The 22,290-nt window shown below is 39.4% G+C and overlaps 2 protein-coding genes across 2 annotated transcripts in view; both read left to right on the top strand.

Moving 5' to 3' along the window:
• The first annotated feature begins 756 nt into the window (after positions 1–756).
• Positions 757–6,639, top strand: Bloc1s2 (biogenesis of lysosomal organelles complex 1 subunit 2). Its single transcript, XM_010638539.3, has 5 exons — positions 757–870; positions 1,244–1,360; positions 3,911–4,030; positions 4,775–4,879; positions 6,148–6,639. The coding sequence occupies exons 1-5, from the start codon at positions 816–818 to the stop codon at positions 6,177–6,179; spliced, it is 429 nt and encodes a 142-aa protein (XP_010636841.1). The 5' UTR covers positions 757–815; the 3' UTR covers positions 6,180–6,639.
• Positions 6,640–9,060: 2,421 nt separating this feature from the next.
• Positions 9,061–22,290, top strand: part of Cwf19l1 (CWF19 like cell cycle control factor 1) — a 33,766-nt gene continuing 20,536 nt past the window's right edge. The window contains exons 1-7 of the mRNA XM_010638538.2: positions 9,061–9,162; positions 11,700–11,784; positions 12,613–12,691; positions 13,233–13,334; positions 15,595–15,809; positions 18,893–19,011; positions 20,655–20,739. Coding sequence (XP_010636840.1) covers positions 9,140–9,162; positions 11,700–11,784; positions 12,613–12,691; positions 13,233–13,334; positions 15,595–15,809; positions 18,893–19,011; positions 20,655–20,739 — 708 coding nt within the window. The 5' untranslated portion in view covers positions 9,061–9,139. The remainder of the gene's footprint in view (positions 9,163–11,699; positions 11,785–12,612; positions 12,692–13,232; positions 13,335–15,594; positions 15,810–18,892; positions 19,012–20,654; positions 20,740–22,290) is intronic.

Below are 22,290 nucleotides of genomic sequence, written 5' to 3'. Positions count from 1 at the left end.
TGTGTGTGTGTGTACACATGCAGATGGGGACAATGGGGGATAAGACAAAAAACTCCTACAACAAGATTTTGGGTGTCCAGGAGCCTGAGATCTGCCTCCCCCCTGACACACACCATGACCTTTATCACTCCTGATTTTGCACCTTCCATTGCTCTACTTTTTCTCATTCAATCCCTTCACTCACTTCGGTTCCCTCACTCCATTAAGTACACACCAAAGAGATTTGTGGAACCAGTGTATCCTAATCCCCAAAAAGTTACAACCCGATAAAGGCTGTATCAACTGAAGAGAAGTGGGTGCCAGCCTGAAGAATAAGAAACGGGGCCCAAAGAGTCGGGGCTAACCTGGGACTTTATTTAGGATCAGGAATCAAAGGCCTGCATCAGGTTTCCCAAAGCTCAGTTAAGACCATACCTGGAAATCATGGATTCTCTGAGCAATCCTTTGTGACTAACACTTGCCAGGACTCGGAGTGTCTGGGCAGGAGTCAACCTGGCTCCAGGGACATCGGTCAGCAGGACACTTGGGTTCAACAACTAACTCCAGCTTCGTGGTGGCTGGTACAAGCCAGTGAAAGCTGCCAAATGACCGGAGTGCGGCTGTCCAGGGATAATGACTCTGCGAGCAGATCGATACACTATAGCTTTTTACCTTCAATTTTGGCTCACGACTTTTTAGTTTATTAGAAGTCTTGACTGAGGCGATCGGCTCAGGATCGCTACTCAGCAGCGAGGGCAAGGAGGCGGGGCACATCCAGTGCGCAGACCCAGTGCGCATGCGCAGACACCCAGCCCGGAAGCAGCTCTGGGCCGGGCATGGCAGCAGCGGCTGAGGGAGTCCCCGCGACTAGACCGGAGGAGCCGGCCCGAGGTACCGGGCGTGGATGGAGACGACGTGTCTGGTGGGAGAGCTGGGACTCCAGGCAGGGACCCAGGATGACGGGGCCGAGTGTGTGGTTGGCAGGAGCAGGCAGAGAGGAGAGGCACACCTGTCTGTCCTGTCAAGGCAACCAAGGTGGTTTGGCCAGAGGATAGGGTCTGAGCGAGGAGTCTGTTCAAGAAAGCAAAGTTGGCGTGTCGGGTGAGCAAAAACGAAGTGAGGAACTTGAAATCCCGGCAGATGGAGAGTGGAGCGTACTTGATCGAATTGAGGACAGACGGGGAGGGATGTAGACAGAGGCTGCTTTGGCCGGATTGGACTGGGTATAGGGCAGAGAACACTTACCCATTCTCCCTTGGCCCAGACGATGCCGCCGTTGAAACAGCCGAGGAAGCAAAGGAGCCCGCCGAGGCTGACATCAATGAACTCTGCCGGGACATGTTCTCCAAAATGGCTACGTACCTGACTGGGGAGCTGACTGGTGAGGCTCTGTCTAGGTTGATTTGGGTAGTGTGCTCAGCTGAGACCCAGGAGGAGGTGCCTTAGCAGCCTGGGGCAGCGGCTCTCTTCCTTACCCACTTGCTGGTGAAAGTGTAGGGCGGTCATGAATGGGAGGAGCCCCATTCTTTCTCTGGAGAAGCCCAGACGCCGTGTTCCAAAACAAACCACTTTCAGAAACAGGCAAGAATCCACACTTCATACAACTCTGCAGGCCTGTGTTGTTAACAGAGACAGATGAGAAAGAGAGAGAATGAATGAATATGAATTTAATACGTGGCAATATTAATCAGGAAGTACTTCTTAGGGAAGCTGTATTTTAAGCAGAGTTGTGAAAGGGAGGAAATAATGCAATTATTGGATGGGGTGCAGTAAGCAAAGGATTTATTTAGATAAAGCAAATGAGTTTACCGGGATGAAGAGAAATGAAATTGGGGAGTGAGGAGTGACCTGCAGATTTATGAACCTAAACCTGAGGTTGGTCTGAGTATTTGGTGAGCCACTGTTTGGGACATGGTTAATATCTGGTTGACCCAGCTGGACATATAGTCTCTGTGTGGAGAAGAGTCAGAAAGTAGTTTGGTTTAATGTCTCTCATAAGCATGTATTGTATTGTTTCACTTCCCCAGGAAATTGCTGTGAGCTAAATTTGTGAACTAAATTTATGAGAAAAGGCTTGGAGCTCTGGGGGGGGTTGTGAGTTTTAATTGGTGTGATTATTTGTTTATTTTTGAATAGACAAATCAAGCAACAAAATCTAAATTTTTGACTTCTCTCTAAAAATTCTAAAGATTTGGCAACACTAATGTCCCATTGTGTGCAGTTGTATGTAGCAAAGAGTTGAGCAGATGCCTCCTCTAAAATGACTAGTGTGATTCAGTTTGTCCCCCTACTCCATTTTCTCCTCTTTACTAAGACTTACTGTTTGTTGTCATTTGTCACTATTCCCCTATTGTTATTTTTACTAATTGGGGTGCAAAAATGGTTTTCTGTACCAATGTCTTTATCAAAACTGGTAAAGTGACAGACTAAGAGGACCACATGCTTCAAGAAGTGGGAGGGAACACTTATGGAAGTGAATGATTTTCTTATGTATGTTTAATATGCAAACATCTGACTTGCTTCCCTTGTTTACATTATTTTGCAGGTTTCTATCTTTCCTGACTTCTTCCTTGTTTCAGAGAGACTATAACTTGAGAGTAGTGAGAGTACAGATATGAAGGAGGGAGACCAAAGATAGATGACCAATAGTTTTGATGCAAAGCAGTGATGGTCTGAGGTAGAGTGATGGTAAAAGGAATGGAAAGAAGAGAGTGGGTGTAAGAATGTTACAAAAGTAAACTTTATAGGACTTGTTGAAGTGTGTATTGAACAGCTTAATATGTTTCTGAGGTTTAGGCCTCGGTGATATAGTCAAACAAAATATGGAGAAATGATTTTTACTGTGAAAATAGTGTTGTCAGGTTTGGCTGCTTGTATGTTACTAGGGCAGTCAGATGACTTTTTTTCAAGATAGTCATAATAATCACTCATGTGATTTGCACATGTGAGTCCAGAGCTCAGAGCCTAATCAGAGTAAGAGAAAGAGTCACTTGCAGAATGCTATAAGAATGGATGCTGGACAGGAGGATATTGCCAGGGAAGAGCTTAGAGTAGGCCTCTTTAGGACCTACAGTGTTGGGGAATTCCTGAATGGGCCAATTAACTTGTCTTTAATAACTGTGTAAATACTAAGTATTCCTAATGATCTATTTCTTACAAAATTAATTTTAAACAGGTTGTTATTTCCCCATTTTTGTCATTCTTACATGCACAAATGCTTTTTTTAGCTTGGGAAGAAGCTAGGATCTTGGGAATGCCCATGAGAATGTAAATATCAGTTACATGTCACAGCTGAGAAGTTGAGAGCTGTTGGTTGAAGGGGTTGAATGAGAAAGGGTCTGGCATAGAAACGAAGAGCAGTCTGAAAGATATTGGAAAATAAACATAGTACAATACTATAGCAGCCAAGGGAAATGAGGATTTCTCCAAGAGAAGCATAATAGTGAGGTCTGAGACATTGGCGAGGTATGGGAGGGTAAGTGCTTAGAAAACGCCAAGGGTTTGTTGGTTAGAAGGCCATTGATGACCTTAAAGCTTGTAATTTCTCTGGATGGTGAGGACAGAACAGACAAGGGTTTACGTGAATGAGTGGTAAGGAACAGGTAGCAGTGTCAGCTAGTATTTAAAACTGTTTAGCAGTAAAGTTCCTTGGCCTTACTGAACAAATAAGTAAAGGGAATGCTTTGGAGTGGGAGGAAACCTAAATATATTTCTAGATGGAGGAAAATGTGCCAGGATGGAGACACAAGTTGGAAAGGCGAATGAAAGGAGATGATTGAAAAGAGGTCTGAAGAGGCAAAAGGTTTGGGATCAAGAGCACAAGAGGAGGAGTTGTCTTTGTCTTGCCTTGAACTACTACTTGACCTAATAGTCTACATTCCAGTGATCTAAGACAATCTCAAAGGCCTCATATCTCCTGTTTATTTTAAAGCCACCAGTGAAGACTATAAGCTCCTGGAAAATATGAATAAATTAACCAGCTTGAAGTATCTGGAAATGAAAGATATTGCTATAAACATTAGTCGAAACTTAAAGGACTTAAACCAAAAGTGTAAGTAATTTTTATAATTAAAGATGCTTGTGTTAAATGTTCTTTTGTGCTTGGAATCAAGGAAAAGAGGAGGGAACGTGGAATCCCTAACTCCTGGGGATCTTTTCTAAAAATGAATTAAAAAAATCAAAGTGAATCTCTTCTCTTCTGAAGATTAGCATGCTTTGATAGTATGTTTTTTCCTGCCTCCAAATCTTGATTTTATCAGTTCAGTTCTAAAAGGGGTTGGAGTAGAAGAGGTGTAGACAGCTTCCAGTGAGCTGATTTATAATGAAATCCATAAAGGACTACTCTCATCCATAAAAGACTTCTATTTATACCAGAAAAACAAAATCTATAAATGGAAAAGGGTAATTTAGAACAGTTGGATGTATTTTTTTCACTGATTTATATTTGTGTTCCTTGTCACTAGGGCAGTGGTGGCAAACCTGTGGCATGCATTCTGCAGTGGGCTGTTCATATTATTGAAATTCTAAGAGGTTTGCCATCACTGCACTCGAAAGAAAGGTTGCTTGAGAAACAAGCGATTTGAAAAAGAGAAAACTTACTTTGACTAGGTCACAATTGTGCCTGATTATGAGTTACTGTATTCTAAGAAATCACCTGCCCCACTAATGATGAGAAACATGTCACCCTTGTCTGTTTGAGCCGTAGCTGAAGAGACAGTATCGTTCTTATTTTCTATCCTTTTCTTTTTCTACACTTCTTGTTGAAAATATATACACATGTGGTTTGTCTTTAAAGATGCTGGACTACAGCCTTACCTGGATCAGATCAATGTAATTGAGGAGCAGGTAGCAGCTCTTGAACAGGCAGCCTACAAGCTGGATGCGTATTCCAAAAAACTGGGTAACCATTCTTTTTTTCTATTTTGATTTCATGAAGAGTGTGTCTTACTAGTGATGTCCTTAACTAATGTAGCACTTGTTGTGTGCATACATTGATCTGTTGAAAACCAGTGAATAATAATTATTAAAAATTTTAATGACCTACTTGGCAATATTCTTAGTGTTTTGTATACATATTTTGTTTTTTCCCCGATGTGAGTTAAGTACATAATCTTTTTATTCCCAAACTGTAGGGGAGGAAAATGTGGTTTAAGAGGGTAAGTAACTTCCTTAAGGAACAAAGTCAGTTAAGCACATGGAAGAGCCACATTCCAAGTTAGGACTATTTGATGACAGTGCTCAAGCTGTGGTTCAGTATACGGAATCATCTTTAATAAGGTACATACACGTGTCTTAAAAATGGAATAGTTGTGGGACAAGGTGGCTGAGTGGTTAAGGCAATGGACTGCTGAAATGGAATAGTCAATCAAGATTTTTTTTGAAGGATTACTTTTACTTTAAGAAGAAAACTAATACTTTTAGTGTTGCTAACTGTTTCTGGCTGTTGTTATATCACTGGTGAAAAGTAATGGATTTGTTTTTATCCTATGCACATTATTTTATTTTCATCATTGACATTTAGCGTCTAACTCAAGTGGCTTGTAGCAAGCTGAAGTTTAATATTGGTAGTGAGAAACACTTTCATTGACTGCAGTTACCTTTAGTACATGTTTACTGTGAACCTTACCTTACAGAAGGCATCATACCATGTGGTAGTATTATTTTAAAGTTTTAAAGGGAAAAAGAGAATCTTACAGCAAGAGGCTAGATGGCCTTTAAAAATCTCTGTATCTTTCCATATTGCTTTCCTGGAGTGAGATGCAAGGATAAGAACATAAAAGGGGAAACATACATCTACACATACTGAGTATTTCAGTCTGATTCCAGTAAGTACCTGGGATTGTGCTTGACAAGGCAGTATCTGGTGCTTAGTAAGACTCCACATGGGCCAAATACCAGGAGATCTGCTCAATTCTGGTGAAGCTTTTCAAGCAAGTGCAATATTAACAGGGTTAGAACTTAGTGACCTTGTTTTGGTTCTGAGTATATACATTTGACTTAGTTTCAGTTTTGGACAGATTAATGATATATATTTTTGGGAAGGTAATTAAATTGAAGCTAACAGATTTTTAGAAATATAATATGCATATCTAAACTTGCTTGGAAATACTAAGTGTCTTTGTGAGAGTCAGTCTTAAAAGACGCCTTGCTTTTCTCTTCCCCTTGCAGAAGCCAAGTATAAGAAGCTGGAGAAGCGATGAAAGACGTATTCCTATATCACAAGGCCTTTTTTTTTTTTTTTTTTTTTAATGTGGAAGAATGTTTTAAAGCAACTGGATCCTGAGGCTGGTGAATTGTCAAAGTTCCTCAAAAGGAAATCTTGCTGGTCATCCCAGGAACATCCCAACATTGGATAAACTAGAGGACTGTGGATACTCTTGAACCTCCTTAAAGGGAATATCTGTCAGAAATTCACACTTACAGCTCCTTACCCATTACTTGAATGCTTCATCATCCATTCAAGACAGATATTTTCTCAAAGTTCAGTATAAACCTGGGCTTACCAGTAGAATCAAGTGAGAGGACCTGTTTTCTCTTGACAGTGGTGGATTACTATATTATTTTCTTAAATGGCTGATTTTTTAGTTACTGTGCAAATGGTTGTTTTTTAAGTAACAATGCTAATGTTATTAACAAGATTAACAATTAAAAAAGGAAAACAAAACGAATGTGGTTTTTGTAGTCTGTTACCTTTTGAATGTCAGTAATTTACTTTTCCATAGCATTGCAAATAGCAAAATGTTTAAAAAATTCCAAACTGAATCTTAATAGACTGAGCAGAAGTGGTGAAAGGAATATTTTGTTATCTTGGTGATTGGGATGGGCCCCTCTTTTCTCTTTTCTATGTGAGTCAGATGTCTCAGTGGGATGGTATCTTGACATATTTTCTCTTTTTGAAACACAATAAAGCCGGTATAGTAATCCCAGCACTGAGGGGCTGAAATGGGAGGATCACCACAAGTTTGAGGCTAGCCTGGGCTACATAGTGAATTCAAAGCCATCCTGGAATACATAGCAAAACACACACCCACAAAAAAAAGAAAAGAAGACAAGATGTGTGTGTATTGGGTGAAGAAGTGACAGTTGGCATCCAGGAAATAAAATATTTTAAAAACTTTCATATTTGTGTCTGTTGGACTAGGGCAGGACTTCTGGGAACCTGATTGTTATCCTTTTACATTAATGACATGAGAAGATAAAAGTTACTAAATAACCAGTTGGAATAGAAGCAATCTTATCCAGAGTAGAGTGTTAGAAGCTAATAAGATCACAGATACCTCCAGTTCCATTTCCAAAATAATTTATTTGTTTCTGTTTTTCCCACTATGTCTATTCCAGATACTACCACTTGTCCTTTCTTCCTTTATACTACTGGGTCCTTTCTCAACTATCCTAAACCATCTTGCACAGTGCTGCCACAGCAATCTCTAAAATGTAAATTAGCTATATTACTCCCACTTAGAATCCTTTCGTGACTCTGGCATCTGAAAATTACTACCATATTTATATAAAGCCTCTAAAAAATTCAAGTCCATTTCTTGTTACTCCTATATTTATGTTCAGCTCTCTTTAGCTACCTTAAATTTCTATGGGTAAGTGTTCATAAACATTAGAATAGATTTGGATATACAGGAAATTTGTACAGATAGTACAGAGTTCCACGAGTGAGTTTTCATAGCTTAGTGTTATTTCTTCATCTAGGATTTATTGCCTGAACATACTTGACAAACTTTCAATCTTCAATGCCATTCCTGGTAGTGTTGTATTAATGAAAAAGTGGGGGGAAAAATGCATGCTCTGTGTGCCAATAAAGAAGGGCACCAACATTTATGTGGTAAAGAAATTAGAATTCCCCCTAAAAGCATTGCAGAAATTGTGGGGGAAAGCCACAAAAGCTTTGGAGTTTTTGCTTAAACTTATGTTTAATTTTGACTTACTTGGATATCCTTCAGTTGTCAGAAACTCTCCTTTGTTTCCATTTCCTGTTTGTACACTTTGTCTCCTGCTAATTAGCCTACAACTCAGAAAAGTCAAGGTGAAAAACAAAACCAAAAAGTTTGGTAGAGTTTTGTTGATTAAGAGATTACAGATAGAAGCAAATGAAAGTGTGAAATCTGATTTGCTCTTGAATGAAAATAAACAGGCATAAAATCAACCTGGGGAGGGCAACTGGAGAACTTCAAATATGGGTGTGTATTAGGTGATGTTATTGAATTAATGTTGAATTTTTAGATATCCTAACAGTATTGTGGTTATGTTGGATGATGATGTTCCTTTTTTAATTAATTACTTTTATTGGTACATTCAAGGTATACAAGGTATTGACATTCATCACTGGAAAATTGCACCTTTACATAATCCATCTTGGTTCTTAGTGTTTCCTCATTCCCCTGCCCTCCCTTCAACCCCTCCACCCCTCCTTATCTACAAAGACTTTGTTTCCATTTTTCCTTTTTCTCACGTCAATTCCATTCCCATCTTTCTTTTCCCCTAACCCTCCCACTTCCTGCTAGTGGGGATTGAACCCAGGGCCTTTGTCCTAAATTGTCCAGGTTGGGCTAGAATTTGGGATCCTCCTCCCAGAGCTGGGATTACAGGTGTGCACCACCGCAACTGGCTGTGGTCCTTGCTCTTAGACAAATGCTAAAGTATTACTGATGACTTCACTTTCAAAAGACTCAAAGAAAAAAAACTGCTTGGGTACCTTGATAGCGTGCACAAGTTTGGTAACGTGCTGATACTGAATCAAAATGATGGCCATTACTCTTAATTATGTGACAGGTTTAAAACTTTTAAAGACGTGAATGAAGCGGGTCAGGCTCGCTCTCTGAGCCAATGTGGTTAGGTTAGGTTTGGGCTCAATATTGTGCTGGGAAACTACTTGTAGCTACTTTCAGTTGAGCGGGTTGGGGGTGGCATTTATAACTGGTATTCTGCTGGTCGTTTCCTCTTTCTCTCGCTATCCCTTTCTTTTCCTCCTAATTCAGTTCGAGACGAAACCACCCGAAAGATTTCTGTCCCTTGGTGCTCTCCGTAGCTATTGCACTCTCATTGGTTAAAGTACACTGACGTATTGCTGTAGCGCAGTGGCATTTTCCTAGGAGCGTGGGTTCCTGTTTCTGATTTTAGGTGGTCGTCCCAGCCAAGGGAACTGGAACTAATGGCTCAGAAACCTCTGCGCCTGTGAGTGTCTCTGAATTGGAAGCGTGTGTGTGTGTGTGTGTGTGTGTGTGTGTGTGTGTGTAGTAGGCCTCTTGCTGGCGATTTTCGCCTTCGGGAAGGGATTTTGGGCAACGCTCCCTAGAGAGGCGTAAGCTCCCGGAGTCCGGACTCCTTCATCTTGTGCCCTCTTGGCCTGTGACACATCATCTCCCCTTCATTTGTTTATTAACCAGATATTTCTAAACCTTGGGGACACTTGATGAGCCTTTAGTAAGGCTTGACGGTAAGGATAGAGAATAGCTCTGTCTAGGCGCACTTGGGTGAGGGGAGGTAGTGAAAGAGACGATAGCGAAGAGAGAACTTGGTTCTTTCAACAGGTATTTACTGAGTAACTGCATTACGCTGGGCGCAGTGCTAGGCTTTGCACAGGTGGAGTTCCCGCTTTAATGGAGCTAGAGGAACAGTAATTAATCAAAGAATGCAGATAAACGTAAAATTACAAAAGTGCTACGGCAACACGGTTCTGGAAGGATGTAGAGTAGTATTTAGCTTAATGGTAGGAATCAGGGGAGTCTTCCCTGAGAAAAATAGGATTAAGACCTTTAAAATATCTTTTGTCTTTAACCCAGAGAAGTCATTAAAACGTTTATACTTATCGACATGATCAAATTTTCGTTTTAGAAAGTGATTCTGGCTGCAGTGGGGAAATAAGTAAGACCAAAAGTAGAGGACAAGTAGGATTAGAGTGGTAGCAGAGAAAAAATTCAGGAATTGAAAGTTTACTAAGGAAGTGAAATCAATAAGGCTGATTTGATTGTGAGTGAGTTGTCATTGTTCATTTATAGAACTCCTTCAGTGGGATAAGGAATACTGAAAAGGGGCCCAAATGAAAAAATATATATGTTTGTGGGTCCGCTGGGATCAAAATCAGGTCCTCACTCATGCTAGGCAAGCAGTTCACCGTGGAGCTACATCCTCAGCCTGCGGGTAATAATTTTTGAGGTGTCTTATGATGTACAAACTGGACACTCCATCTCCCAGAAATAATTATAATTCCCTGTAACAATTACTATGGGAGAAGAAGCGCAGAATCCTGTGGGAGTATCAAAAATTGGTAACTAATAGGGACTGGATGGTTCCCTAGAAGAACTGGTGTTCAGAAGATAAATCAGAAATTTGACCATTTGTGACAGCTTGTTCTGAGATGCTATGTGGACTTCTGAGATTTTGAGAAGGGAGTGGCTTCCTGAATTGGTCAAGAACGTTTCAGAGACATTGGTGGGCCTTGAAGGATGGGAAAAGTTCAGACTCAGGGTGGTAGGGTAGGACCGTTAAGAGAGGTAATATCCTCTAGGGAATGGCAGAGACAGAGTGATCAGACTGACAGTATTGGGAAGTTTCAGCATGGTCACACACTGATGCTTGCAAGTTCTAATATCTAATAGAACCACAATAGTCTTGATAATCCAAGTCATTTTTTTCCCCATCTTTAAAAACCTACACAACAACCAGGTCAACACCTGTAGCTACTGTATGTGTAAATGAACATTCCATTTTGCTTCATGTCTGAATGCTCCACATCTGTTTGATTGAATATTGTGTATTTATGCTTTGATTCATAGTAACATCTCATTTAATTGATTGGCATTGAACGCAAACTGTAATTAAAGAAATAAATGGCTGAAAGAGTAAAAAAGATACTAAGGAAATGATATAAGAAGTAGGATAACCATATAAATCAGAATTAGAAAAACTCAGAAATGAAAGGATAGAACAAGTCACTTAACAATTTGAGGCTAGTTTGCCTTACCAGTCTTGGTGCTTGACATGTTACTTCCTGCCCCATATTCATGCCTCCTCTCATAGCCCTTTCTATTTAAACTTATCAGAGTATCTTTCCATACAAACTTATCACGGCCTGGGATTTAGCTCAGTGGTTTCATTGCCTGCCTTGCGAGTGCAAGGTCTCAAGTTCAATAAATAAATAAATAAAAATAAACTTAACAGAATATCTTTTCTTTTCTACCTGATAGTAAACTCTGGAGCTTTACTGGTCTTGCTCCTCTTTATACTGCTCACATGTTCTTAGCATTGTACTTGGAAGATTGCACTTAATATAGGTGTTAATATGTGTTGAATGGATGACTGAAGCCCTCTACTAAGATAGAGGTACTGGAAATAAGGAGAGAATTAGTATGAAAAATGTTTGGAAAAAGGGCTTGATGGGCTTGGTGACTAGATAGAGAATTCTGGACTCTTGGTGACCAAGGTGGTGATAGACCCGTCCATAAAACTTTCACATAAGAAGAAGAAGCTGGCTCAATTGTGAAGAAAATAAAACCCCAAAGTTTAGATATGATGAGTTTAGATATGATTGTTGAGACCTTCAGGTGGAGCTGCTCAGTGGTTAATAATAGTTTACAAGTGTCAAACCTTGTAAGGTAAGTGCAGAGACTGGATCACTCCTTACCTAGTCCAGAAAACTAGTATATGCATACCAAATCTGGCAACCCATTTGTGTTTCCTGAATCACCATAATGTTTATCTGTTGTTTGCAGCTTGGCTTGTGGAGATGTTGAAGGAAAGTTTGATGTTTTGTTCAATAGAGTTCGAGCAATTCAGAAGAAAAGTGGAAACTTTGATGTAAGACATTACTTTTTACTGAATTTAATTTTACTGATGTAGTCAAACATAAAGTTCAGACTCCTTTATTAATCTCTTGATTGAACACAGACTCTCCAGTTTTGATAGACTGAGTTTCTTTTAAGTACATGAGAACTTAGTAGCTGTGGGATGATGGGGGAAAAGAGACCTATTTAATGTGTGGTATACCTTTTTGCATTTGAGTCTTGTTACTTTATTACTGTAAAAAAACTGAAAACAGGCTAAAAATTTTTGTAGGTGATTCTGATCTCTGGGTTTGGAAAGAACAGATTATCTTCATAAATACAGTGCAGATTAAATCAGATAATGTGTGCAAATGCTTCATAAAGAGCTGTCAATCAGTAATATATATGATTGCCAACCAGATTGTACATGTCTGGGTTATAGAAGAATATTCTAGATGTGGGGATAATTTTGTATTTCACAGAAGAATTCTTTAAAGTCCTATTTCTCCATCACTGTATATATTCCAAGGAAAGAGAGCCAAGGCAGAGTGGGCCTGGGAATATTTAAGGAGTCCTTAAATTCTGAATAAATTCTGACTTCATTGGAAAATTCAGTTTCCTGATTACTTCTTCCCTTTCCCCAACTTGAATTTGATAGGCAGGGAGCCAAAATTTAATAATTCAGAATCAGTAACTGTCAGAATTACTGTTATATTTTCTTGCAGTGAAATTCTGCAAATTGATGAAGACTAAAAACTTGGTTTAAGACTATTAAGCAGGATAAATAGCCAAATGTTACTATCAATAATAAATGGTTTGATATTTAACAATCTCATATGTCTGTTTAAAAAACTCATTTTAGCTGCTGTTGTGTGTAGGAAATTTCTTTGGCTGCACCCCAGATACTGAATGGGAGGAGTATAAGACTGGCATCAAGAAAGGTATTGAAATTATTTTTGTTGAACATATGATCTCTAACAAAATTTCAACTGCTAGAGTTCTAGCTGGGTTGTTTCCTCCTTATTAGTTATTTTAAAATTTCCCTCCTAAACTCTTCATTGAGCTGGAAAGAATACATATGCATATTCCACATGTTTACATTTTTGAATTAGGTTCATTTTAGTTCCTGAAAAATAATCTGGTTTGATTGGCAGGAACTGAATACATGCAGTCAAATGTGTTCTTTCCTTTTTCCAGTGTTGGTATTTTTTTAATTAAGCTATGTAGGCTCCGTATTTGTATTATACATTGACCATCCACTTTAAGATACCACTTCATTGATCTAGTGATGTCACCTAATAGTGCACCCTCAAGGCTGGGTATAAGATATTGTTAATGGTAAGCATGTTCCACATTTAGGATTGCTGTGAGGGAAAGCATAGACTATTTTTACTATAAGCATTTTTCATACCGAGAAGAATTTCTCAGTATTCCAAAGCAGATCTGGTAACTATATGGCTTCCTTTCTCTTTCCCTCATTAGCTCCTATTCAGACATACGTGCTTGGTGCCAATAACCAGGAAACGGTAAAATATTTCGAAGATGCTGATGGGTGTGAATTAGCTGAAAATATTACTTATCTGGGTAAGTTGTTCTTTGTGTGATGAATATAATGCAATGTTTCTAAGAATTAATCTCCCAGGAAATGTTTGGCCAGATTCTTTTGCCATCACTGCTTGAGAGAATGGAGTTGGGGAAATTCTTGACTAACGGCTGCTATGCCTTTAGGACAATGGTGTTTTTCCTTTGTTGTCTCTCCCACTTACACTCATTTTCCGTTTTGTTCCTTTCAGCCAACCAGAGGAATATACTCCTCGCCTCCAGTGTGACTTATGTTCGATAAAGGGTTACATCTGTGTAGCCATACCGAAAACCTTGCTGGAGTTCTGCAGCCTACTTGTTAGGTTTCTCACAAGCTTAGCTTTAAGTTTCATTGTCAGGTTTTGGCAACTGAAGTTTTTAGGGCTTGTCCTTAGGCTTTTTTCACTCCCTTTGTCCAATTTCAGATCTATTGTTCAATTCCATGTTACCGTTGTTCCCTGTACAATTCTCTGTATTGTTTTTAGAGGTTTTTTTTTTTTTTTTCAGTATGTGGTCATTTCAGATTTTGTTTTTGTTTTCCCCTGCTTCAGTTTACTGCCTCTTAGGTCATTCAACTCATTTTTTAAAAATAATTCCGTTGTTCTTTGCATTTTTGCTTTGTTGTCTTATTTCTCTAAAAAGCTTCTGTATTTTCTTTGCTATAAGTGCCCCTTTCTTTCTCCCCACCATTGTCCATTTTGGCCTTGGTCTCTATATCTTGCTATGGTCATCATGTGAGCAGTCTCATCTTGCTCCAGTCATGGGATTCAGCAAAAAATGGAGGAAAGGATTTTTAATATGTCTTTTACTTTTTTTGGTTTTGTTTGGTTTGTTTATGTGTGTTGCTGGGAATCAAATCCAGAGCTTCACATGTGCTCTTCCATGTGCTATGTCCCCAGCCTCTTATTTTGTTTTTTAACCACAATTGTAAAATGCATATGTTGAGCCAGGCATGGTGGCACATGCCTATGTTCTCAGTTACTTGGACAACTGCAGCAGGAAGTTAACAAGGTTGAAGCCTGCCTCGTCAACTTAGTGAGGCTTTGTCTCAAGATAAAACAGTTTTAAAAGGGCTAGGAGTTCATCCCAGTACACTGTTCCCTAGGCTCAATCCCTAATCCCCCAAAGTAAATAAGTAGATAAAGATCATTTGTTGTAGATGTTAACACAGGCCTGACTGAACAGCAATTATCAGTGTAGTTTTAGATTTGGATATTTGTTATTTGGCAGACATTTTGCCAAATGAATAGTGCCTGGGTACTAAATTTATTTGTACATTAAATTTATTTTTGAGATCCAGTAGAAGGCACAAGCAGTAATTGTTTTTTTTCTTTGATGTTGGGGATCAAACCCAGGGCATTGCACATGTTCGGGTAGCGCTGGATGTATCACTGAGCCATATTCCCAGCTGGCAGGCAGTGATCTTGATGGCAGACCTGTGATAGTGAGCTTGAAGTGCTGGCAGAACCCCTAACATCCAGTTAGAAGTTCTTTCTAGGGTATATAAACTAAAGTGAAGAACTCAAGACTATTCTTCAGAAATTGGAAGCTGTAAAGAATGAAGTTTCTTTGTGCTCACTCAGTACATACTAAATGAGTTAGTATTAAGCATATTTTATTCTTTTCTAAACAGTTAAGAAGCTTGTTCAGAAGACTCAATAAATGAAAGGAAGGAAAAATTGATGGAGCAGAGTCTGGGAGGGAACACAGAGGAATGGAACTAGGGCCACAAGCTGGGAACATGACTTTAGAAGAGAATAGTGTCTAATTTTTCCCAAACAGTTGCTCTTTACAATATTTTCTTTCACTTGGAAGTTGCAGCCTTCCTAAAGAGTACCTCATTTGTAGACTGAAGGTTCCTCAGCACTGTATTTATTTTTTTCTTCTTACTGCCTCTTCCTGTTTCTAGGTGTCTAGGTTTCTTTTAGTCTGCGTAAATTCATCTCTAAGTGGCAAAAAGCATTTTTCTTAATCATTGCTTCTCAGCTGTTATCAATAATATATGGCACCTAGTGTAAACAGACTGACCTGTAGGTAACATCAGCCTTGACATGATGGCTTCTCAGACTTACTGAACAGGAATATTGTTGGAGCCAGGCTATATTGATACCTGGCAGGCAATTGGTGAGGCTACAAAAAATTTGACACTCCTTCAAGCATGCAGATTGGCAGGGATGTAGAGTCCTGAGCATGGTGACTCAGTGCCATGTTGGTGATGTTCTGAAGTTTTGACTAAAACTTACCTGTTTTGCTTTGAATCCAGGTCGTAAAGGTACCTTCACTGGAAGCTCAGGCTTGCAGATCGTGTACCTCAGTGGAACCGAGTCCTTAAATGAGCCAGTCCCAGATTACAGTTTCAGTCCCCAGGATGTATCTTCTCTGCAAACGATGCTGTGCTCAACATCCCAGTTTAAGGGTGTTGATATCTTGCTCACATCCCCATGGCCCAAGTATGTGGGGAACTTTGGAAATGCTTCTGTGAGTAGTGCTTGTTCACTCTGAATTTCTAAAAGCAAATTGCATTGGCTTAAATTGGGCTCTTGATTTTTAAAATTTTTTTCTTTTTATATTGAGTATTTTACTTCTTAATGCCTTTCAGTAGGAATCTTCTGTGAATTTTTTCAGGATCCTAAAAACTATATAAACTGGTCAAAGCAAAAATTGATCTTAAAAGTATGATGAGACTGCTAAACTCCTTATTATAAATGAATGCTTATTTAAATTATATTCTCTGTGGGGCTGGGGATTTAGCTCAGTGGTTCTGCCACCTGCCTCGCAAGTGCAAGGACCCAAGTTTGATCCCCGGTACCAAAAAATAAATAATTAATATTCTCTGCTTCAAGTACCTGCTCTCATGCCTCCTCTTAATATGTTTTGGAGGTTTCACTGATGTTTAGTGAAAAGATTTATAGCCTTTGGCAACTCCGCAGTTGCATTTCCTCCTTCCATTCCAGATTATTGCTGTCAAAAAATATCCCCCCCGCAGTACTGGGGATCGAACTCAGGACTTTGTGCCAGGCATAGTGCCACTGAACTAAATCCTAGGCCCTGTCAAAATATTTTTAAAAATTGAGTCATTATGGGATTGTGTATAGCAATCTAAGGATAGGAAACAAAGTGTTGAAAACTTTTAAGCTTTCCTGTTAGGAATACTTTATTTCTGGCATACACTGTAGCTTATCACTCTGTGAGGTTATAAGTAACGTTTGTTTATTTGAGACAAGGTTTTGCTATGTAGTCCAGGCTGGCCTTGAACTCACTGTGTAGCCAGACTGGCCTTGAACTCATGGTGATCCTCCTGCCTCGGCCTCCTGAGTACTGGGATTGCAGGTATGCAGCATTACACCTGGCGAGAAAGCTTGAGAAAAATGTACACTAGGAGTGACAGCTATCATGGGGATTTTTTGTTTGTTTGTTTTTTTGGTACTGGGAATCGAAATTGGGTCCTAGCACTTGCAAAGCAGGCACCAGAACCACTGAGCTAAATCCCTCGCCATGGGGATTGAAATACTACATTGGTGGACATGAGCCTAAGGAAGATCTTGAGTAGGATCTCTCTGGGCCAGGGGTATAACTCAGTAGAGGAATACTTGCCTAACGTGTGAGGCCTTCAGTTTGATATCCAGCATTAAAAACAATAAAAAACATTGTGTGGTTTTGGGGGCAGAAAGCATTGATTGAACCTCAGTAGAGGGAAATATAAGAATGCATCTGTGGCTGGGCATGGTGTGCATACCTATAATCGTAGCAGTTGGGAGGTTTGGGCAGGAGGATTGCCATGAGTTTGAGGCAAGCTTGGCCTGCCTAGTGAGTTCAGGGCCAGCCCAAACTACATAGCAAGATCCTGTCTTAAAAAAACAAACAAGCAAAACAATGGCCACCACACCTGCCTCTGAAATGCAAGGTGCTAAGTTTAATCCCTGGTAACAACCCCCCACCTCCAAAGAATGTATCTGGGGACAGAATCCCATGGGTGAGCTCCAGGTTATCAGTAATGACCCAGGAGAGGACCCCATAGGTAGACCATTCCCTGCCAACTTTTGGTCATGGCTATGACCAGAAAGGCCAACAAGATAATAACATTGTCAAGAAGGATATTGGAAGAGCCGGGGATTTAGCTTAGTGTTTCTGCCACCTACCTTGTAAGCCCAAGGGTCCGAGTTCGATCCCTATTACCAAAAAATAAAAATAAATAAAGGAGGATGTTGCAAAAGGACAGAGCTGTCTTCTTCTACCAACATATGCCTACTTTTTACCTAGGATGTGAGGGGCACTGCTGCAAACCTAGATATTGCAAACCTAGAGAAGAGCCAGAGAAGGGCTGATAAAGTGACAATGGATGAGAAAAAGCATAAATGATCCTCTCTAAGAAGAATAAAAAAATGAAGTCCTTTTGAGGGGAAATAAAACAGGATCTTGATCAAAGTTTATAAGTAATTATATGAGATGCTTATGGGGGAAAAATAATATACCAGCCCATTAGATACTATAACCAACTTCAAATCCAATTCCCTACTCCTCAGAAGAAATCTCTAGGAAGCAAATAAAGAAAATAGAAAGTCGCATTTTACTTAGTGGAAAATAAACACTTATTTCCAATTAATACCTCCTTTTAGAATAAATGTTATGGATGAGAGACAACTTAGTTGATTGTTATCAGAAGCTAGGAATATTCAGGGAATAGGCCTAACTTTTGACTAACTTGGTTACTTGCAAGCTTTTCTAACAAGGATGTGGTTGTACCCTTTCATAAACCACCACCTCCTTGACTGAAGCAAAATAAAAGATTGTATGTTTATGTGACAAGTCCTTGAATATTCTATGGATAGTAGGAGCTCTGAAGGCTAGCTTTTAATTTCTATGTTCTGCATCGACAATGACTGACTATAGTGTGAAGCATACAGCTAAACTACAGAGCACAGAGTACAGGCAGGCACAGTTTGTGGGCTCTAGGGACTGTTTACCAAAAAAAAGTTTTAATAATCTGGGTTTTGAATGTTAATGTGGAGGAGTTAACCTTATCTTTTAATATCTGGCTTCCAATAATTGGTCTTATTTCTGCATAAGTAATAGTGCAGGACCTTTATAAGTCTTGATTTTCACTGACTGCCATATGAAATTTACTGTGCAGCTCCTAGTACCTGTATTTGTATCCATGTACAACCCCACCACCACCGGTACCAGAGCTCAAACTCGGGACCTTGTGCTTGCCAGGCAGGCGCAGTGCCACTGAGTTACGTCCCTGGCCCCCTTTAAGATTTATATCTTAAAGCCATTTTATTTTATTTTATTTTTTGGTACCAGGGATGGAACTCTGGTCCCCGTGCTTGCAAGGCAGGTGGCAGAACCACTGAGCTAAATCCCCTACTCCTTAAAGACATTTTAGAGTGTCTTATTTTACTGCACTCTTTTTTTGGGGCCAGGGTGGGGTACCAGGGACAGAACTCAGGACCTTGTGCTTGTGAAGCAGGCAGTGGAACCATTGAGCTAAATCCCCAGCCCAAGATGCATGTCTTGATAATCTCCAGGTCTATGTGAATGACCAAGTTTCTATTTGCCAGGGAGAAGTGGATACCAAAAAATGTGGTTCTGCTTTGGTCTCTAGTCTTGCCACAGGCTTGAAACCAAGATATCATTTTGCTGCTTTGGAAAAGTCATATTATGAGAGGCTTCCATATCGGTGAGTAACATTTATTTCTTGACATTTTGAAGAATTTACCATTGATCTTCTGTATAAATTTATCTTTTTATTTTTAGCCATCAACATCTTGATTCCTTTTGGTTACTCAGGCCCAGAAATTAAGTCATTCATCTTTTCTGAGTTTGTTCCCTACCTTGAAATAAAAGGAATTGGACTATCAATCCCTGTAAAAATCTGAGAGTTTGAGGTAATAATACTGTGTAGTCATTATAACTTTGTATACTACTTAGATCCTGTTTTCATCAGGTCAAATCGTATTCTGAATAATCTTGAAAATTCTCTCCATATAATCACTTTGGAAATAGTTCATTTTGTGAATCAAGGACATGTACACTTGTATCAGTTCTTTTCTGTTAGTTTGATTAAACATTTTTCTTTTAATTACAAATAATTTGCTGACCAATGTAGATTTCTTTTTTCAAGGAGGGAGGCAATGCTAGGAATGAAGTGCAGGGCTTTGCCCATGCTAGGCATGTGGTCTACCATGGAGCTACACCCCCACCCAGCTTTACAGTACTTTTTTTGTTTGTTTTTTTTTTGTTTTGTTTTTTTGAGACAGGGTCTCACTATGTAGTTGAGAATGACCTGGAACTCACTATGTATCCCAGGCTGGTCTCAAATTCACAGCGATCCTCCTGCCTCAGCCTCCGAGTGCTGGGATTATAGGGGTGCACCACCACACCCAGCTTACAATACTTTTAAAACATAAAAAAGCTCAAAAAATATTTTGGTATAGACTATCTGTTATTTTTTTCTATGACATATAGACACTCAGGTATTTTTATATTTTTTCCTCAAAAGATGAAATACTGTATATGTATTACTATACGAGGCATGTTTTTTCACTTAAAACATTTCTTTTAGTTTTTGTTTTTGGTGGTACTGGGGATTGAACCCATGGCCTTTGCACTAAACTATATCCCCAGCTCTTTTATTTTTTATTTTGTGACATTATCTTTCTGACTTGCTAAATTGCCCAGGCTGACCTCAAACTTCTGATCTTGCTGCCTCAGTCTCCCAGAGTGCTGGGTTTACAGGTATATGCTACCACACCAGGGATTATTTTAGCTTTTTACTATACAAAAGAAGAAAATGGCAAAATAAATTCTCAACTTTCCATTACCTCACTTTAGCAATCATCCAAGCTCTCTTAAAACCAGCTGGGCATGGTGTCACACACATGTAATCTCAGCTACTCAAGAAGCTGAGGCAGGAGGATTACAAGTTAAAAGCCAGGTGGACAACTCAGTGAGAACCTAGCTCAAATCAAAAAGGGAAGGAAGGCAGGCTGAGTACTCAGTGGTAGTGTTCTGGGAGGAAGGGAGGTAAGTCAGTGATAGGCACTTGACTAGCATGTACCAGGCTCTGCTCAGTCCCCAGTACTATTAAAACAACCCCCCATTGCCATTTTGATACTTTTCAGAGATATGATCTCATTTCTTCATAATAGCCTAGTGAAGCAGCGGTTATTACCCTACTATGGAAAGGGAGCTTCTCTGAGATCGTATGACTTGTGGTAGTGGATTTTTGCTCTTTTCTTGGCTCAATGGAGTCTACCTGTTTCATCAATGCAATGAATAATAAAGTTCTGGTAATCTGTTAATCTCTCAAATGTGTTCCAGAAACCACATTGTTCTACAAGAAAATGCACAGCATGCCACTCGTTTCATAGCGCTGGCAGATGTTGGAAATCCAGAAAAGAAAAAGGTAAAGAATTGAATATGTGGTGGTAGGTTAATATTCACTATTTTTTTGGTGTTTTTCTTTTGCTTAGTTTAGCATTCAGATATTTCCTTCACTGAAATGTAAGGTCCCAGAAACTTAAGTGTCTCCTTTGTAAAGTTAAGGTTATAAAAGGTCATATTCCCTTGGCTGCTTTGTAGGAGATTTTAAGCAAAGTTTGGGAACGTAGGTAAGTTCAGTGAATAAAGGCAAAGTATCAAATGAATGATGTTCTTTTCCTTCTACATCCATGTGCTTGTCTCTGTAGGTATTTGTATGTTTGCCTTCACATGGTATTCTTGCTTGCTTCTTTTAGCAATTCTACTTAGCTAAAGTAGTAAAACCCTTCCAAGTGTTTACCTAGGCCTTCTTAGGCTTCAGGAAATTTAGTGATTCCAAAATCTGACCTGGTATTGGCAAACAGTGGAGAAAGACTATGCCAGAAAAGTAGATGTTTTTCCCTGAGGGCTTTTTTTTTTTCCAGTGGTACTAGGTATTGAACCCAGGGCCTTTGCATTAGGCTACCTCCCAGCCATATATTTTTATTTTTGTGTGTGTGTGTGTGTGTGTGTGTGTTGTCTCTGTGTTTGGTTTTTTGTTTTTTGGGGTATTTTAGTAAAGGGGATCAAACTCAGGACCTTGTGCTGGTGAGGCAGGTGTGGTGCTACTGAGCTAAATCCCCAACCCTTATTATTTTTATTTTTGAGACAAGGTATTACTAATTTCCCTAGGCTGGACTCAAACTTGGAATCCTCCTGCCTTAGCCTGTCAGAGTTTGGGCATTACAGGCAGGCATACACCCTCATGAATGATTTAAATTTCTGACTTCCTAGGGCGTAAAACGGCATTGTTTTGGGATCAAGACAGCTAAAATCAGGATAATGTTCAAGTGGGAAAATAGGCAAAGCAGTCTACCTAAAGAATACGAAGATTGCCTCGTAACATGCCATAGACTATATCCATATAAAAGATAGCAGGTACATATTTCATTTTTTCCACATTTTAAGCTTTCAAGCCCAATTCTTTCTTAACAAATTCAAGTTTATAATTTTTTTAAATGGCCTTTCAAACTGAATAGCACAGGAATGGGGATATAATTCAGTGGTACAACAGTTGCTTAGGCCCTGGATTTGATCCCCAGTACTGCCACACACACAAAAATAAATAAAAATCACTCACAACATTTTCAATCAATAGGTTCATTTTCAGACATGTAAAGCAGTGCATACTTCAAAAGTTCTGTATTTTTAAATTTGTTAAGCATATTCAGCTCAAAATTGTATTCCACCTGTATTTTTATCAGTATTGTATGGTTTGGCTATTTCTTTCGCCACACTCTCTTTGGATAATGGCAAGCTTTACTGACGTGTTTACCAATTTGATAAATAGAAAATAATGTATCATTATTTCTTAGTTGTATTTCCCTGATTGTAATGAAGTTAAACATCTATTGGGCTGGGGATTTAGCTCAGTGGTTCCAGAGCCTGCCTCACAAGTGTAAGGAGCCGAGTTCGATCCCCAGTACCACCAAAAAAA

Source organism: Fukomys damarensis, unplaced genomic scaffold, assembly GCF_012274545.1.
Source record: "Fukomys damarensis isolate Sample0158 unplaced genomic scaffold, DMR_v1.0_HiC HiC_scaffold_8, whole genome shotgun sequence".
NCBI classification, from domain to species: domain Eukaryota; kingdom Metazoa; phylum Chordata; class Mammalia; order Rodentia; family Bathyergidae; genus Fukomys; species Fukomys damarensis.
Note: the sequence above shows the minus strand (reverse complement) of the source record. Positions and strands in the feature narration are given on the sequence as shown.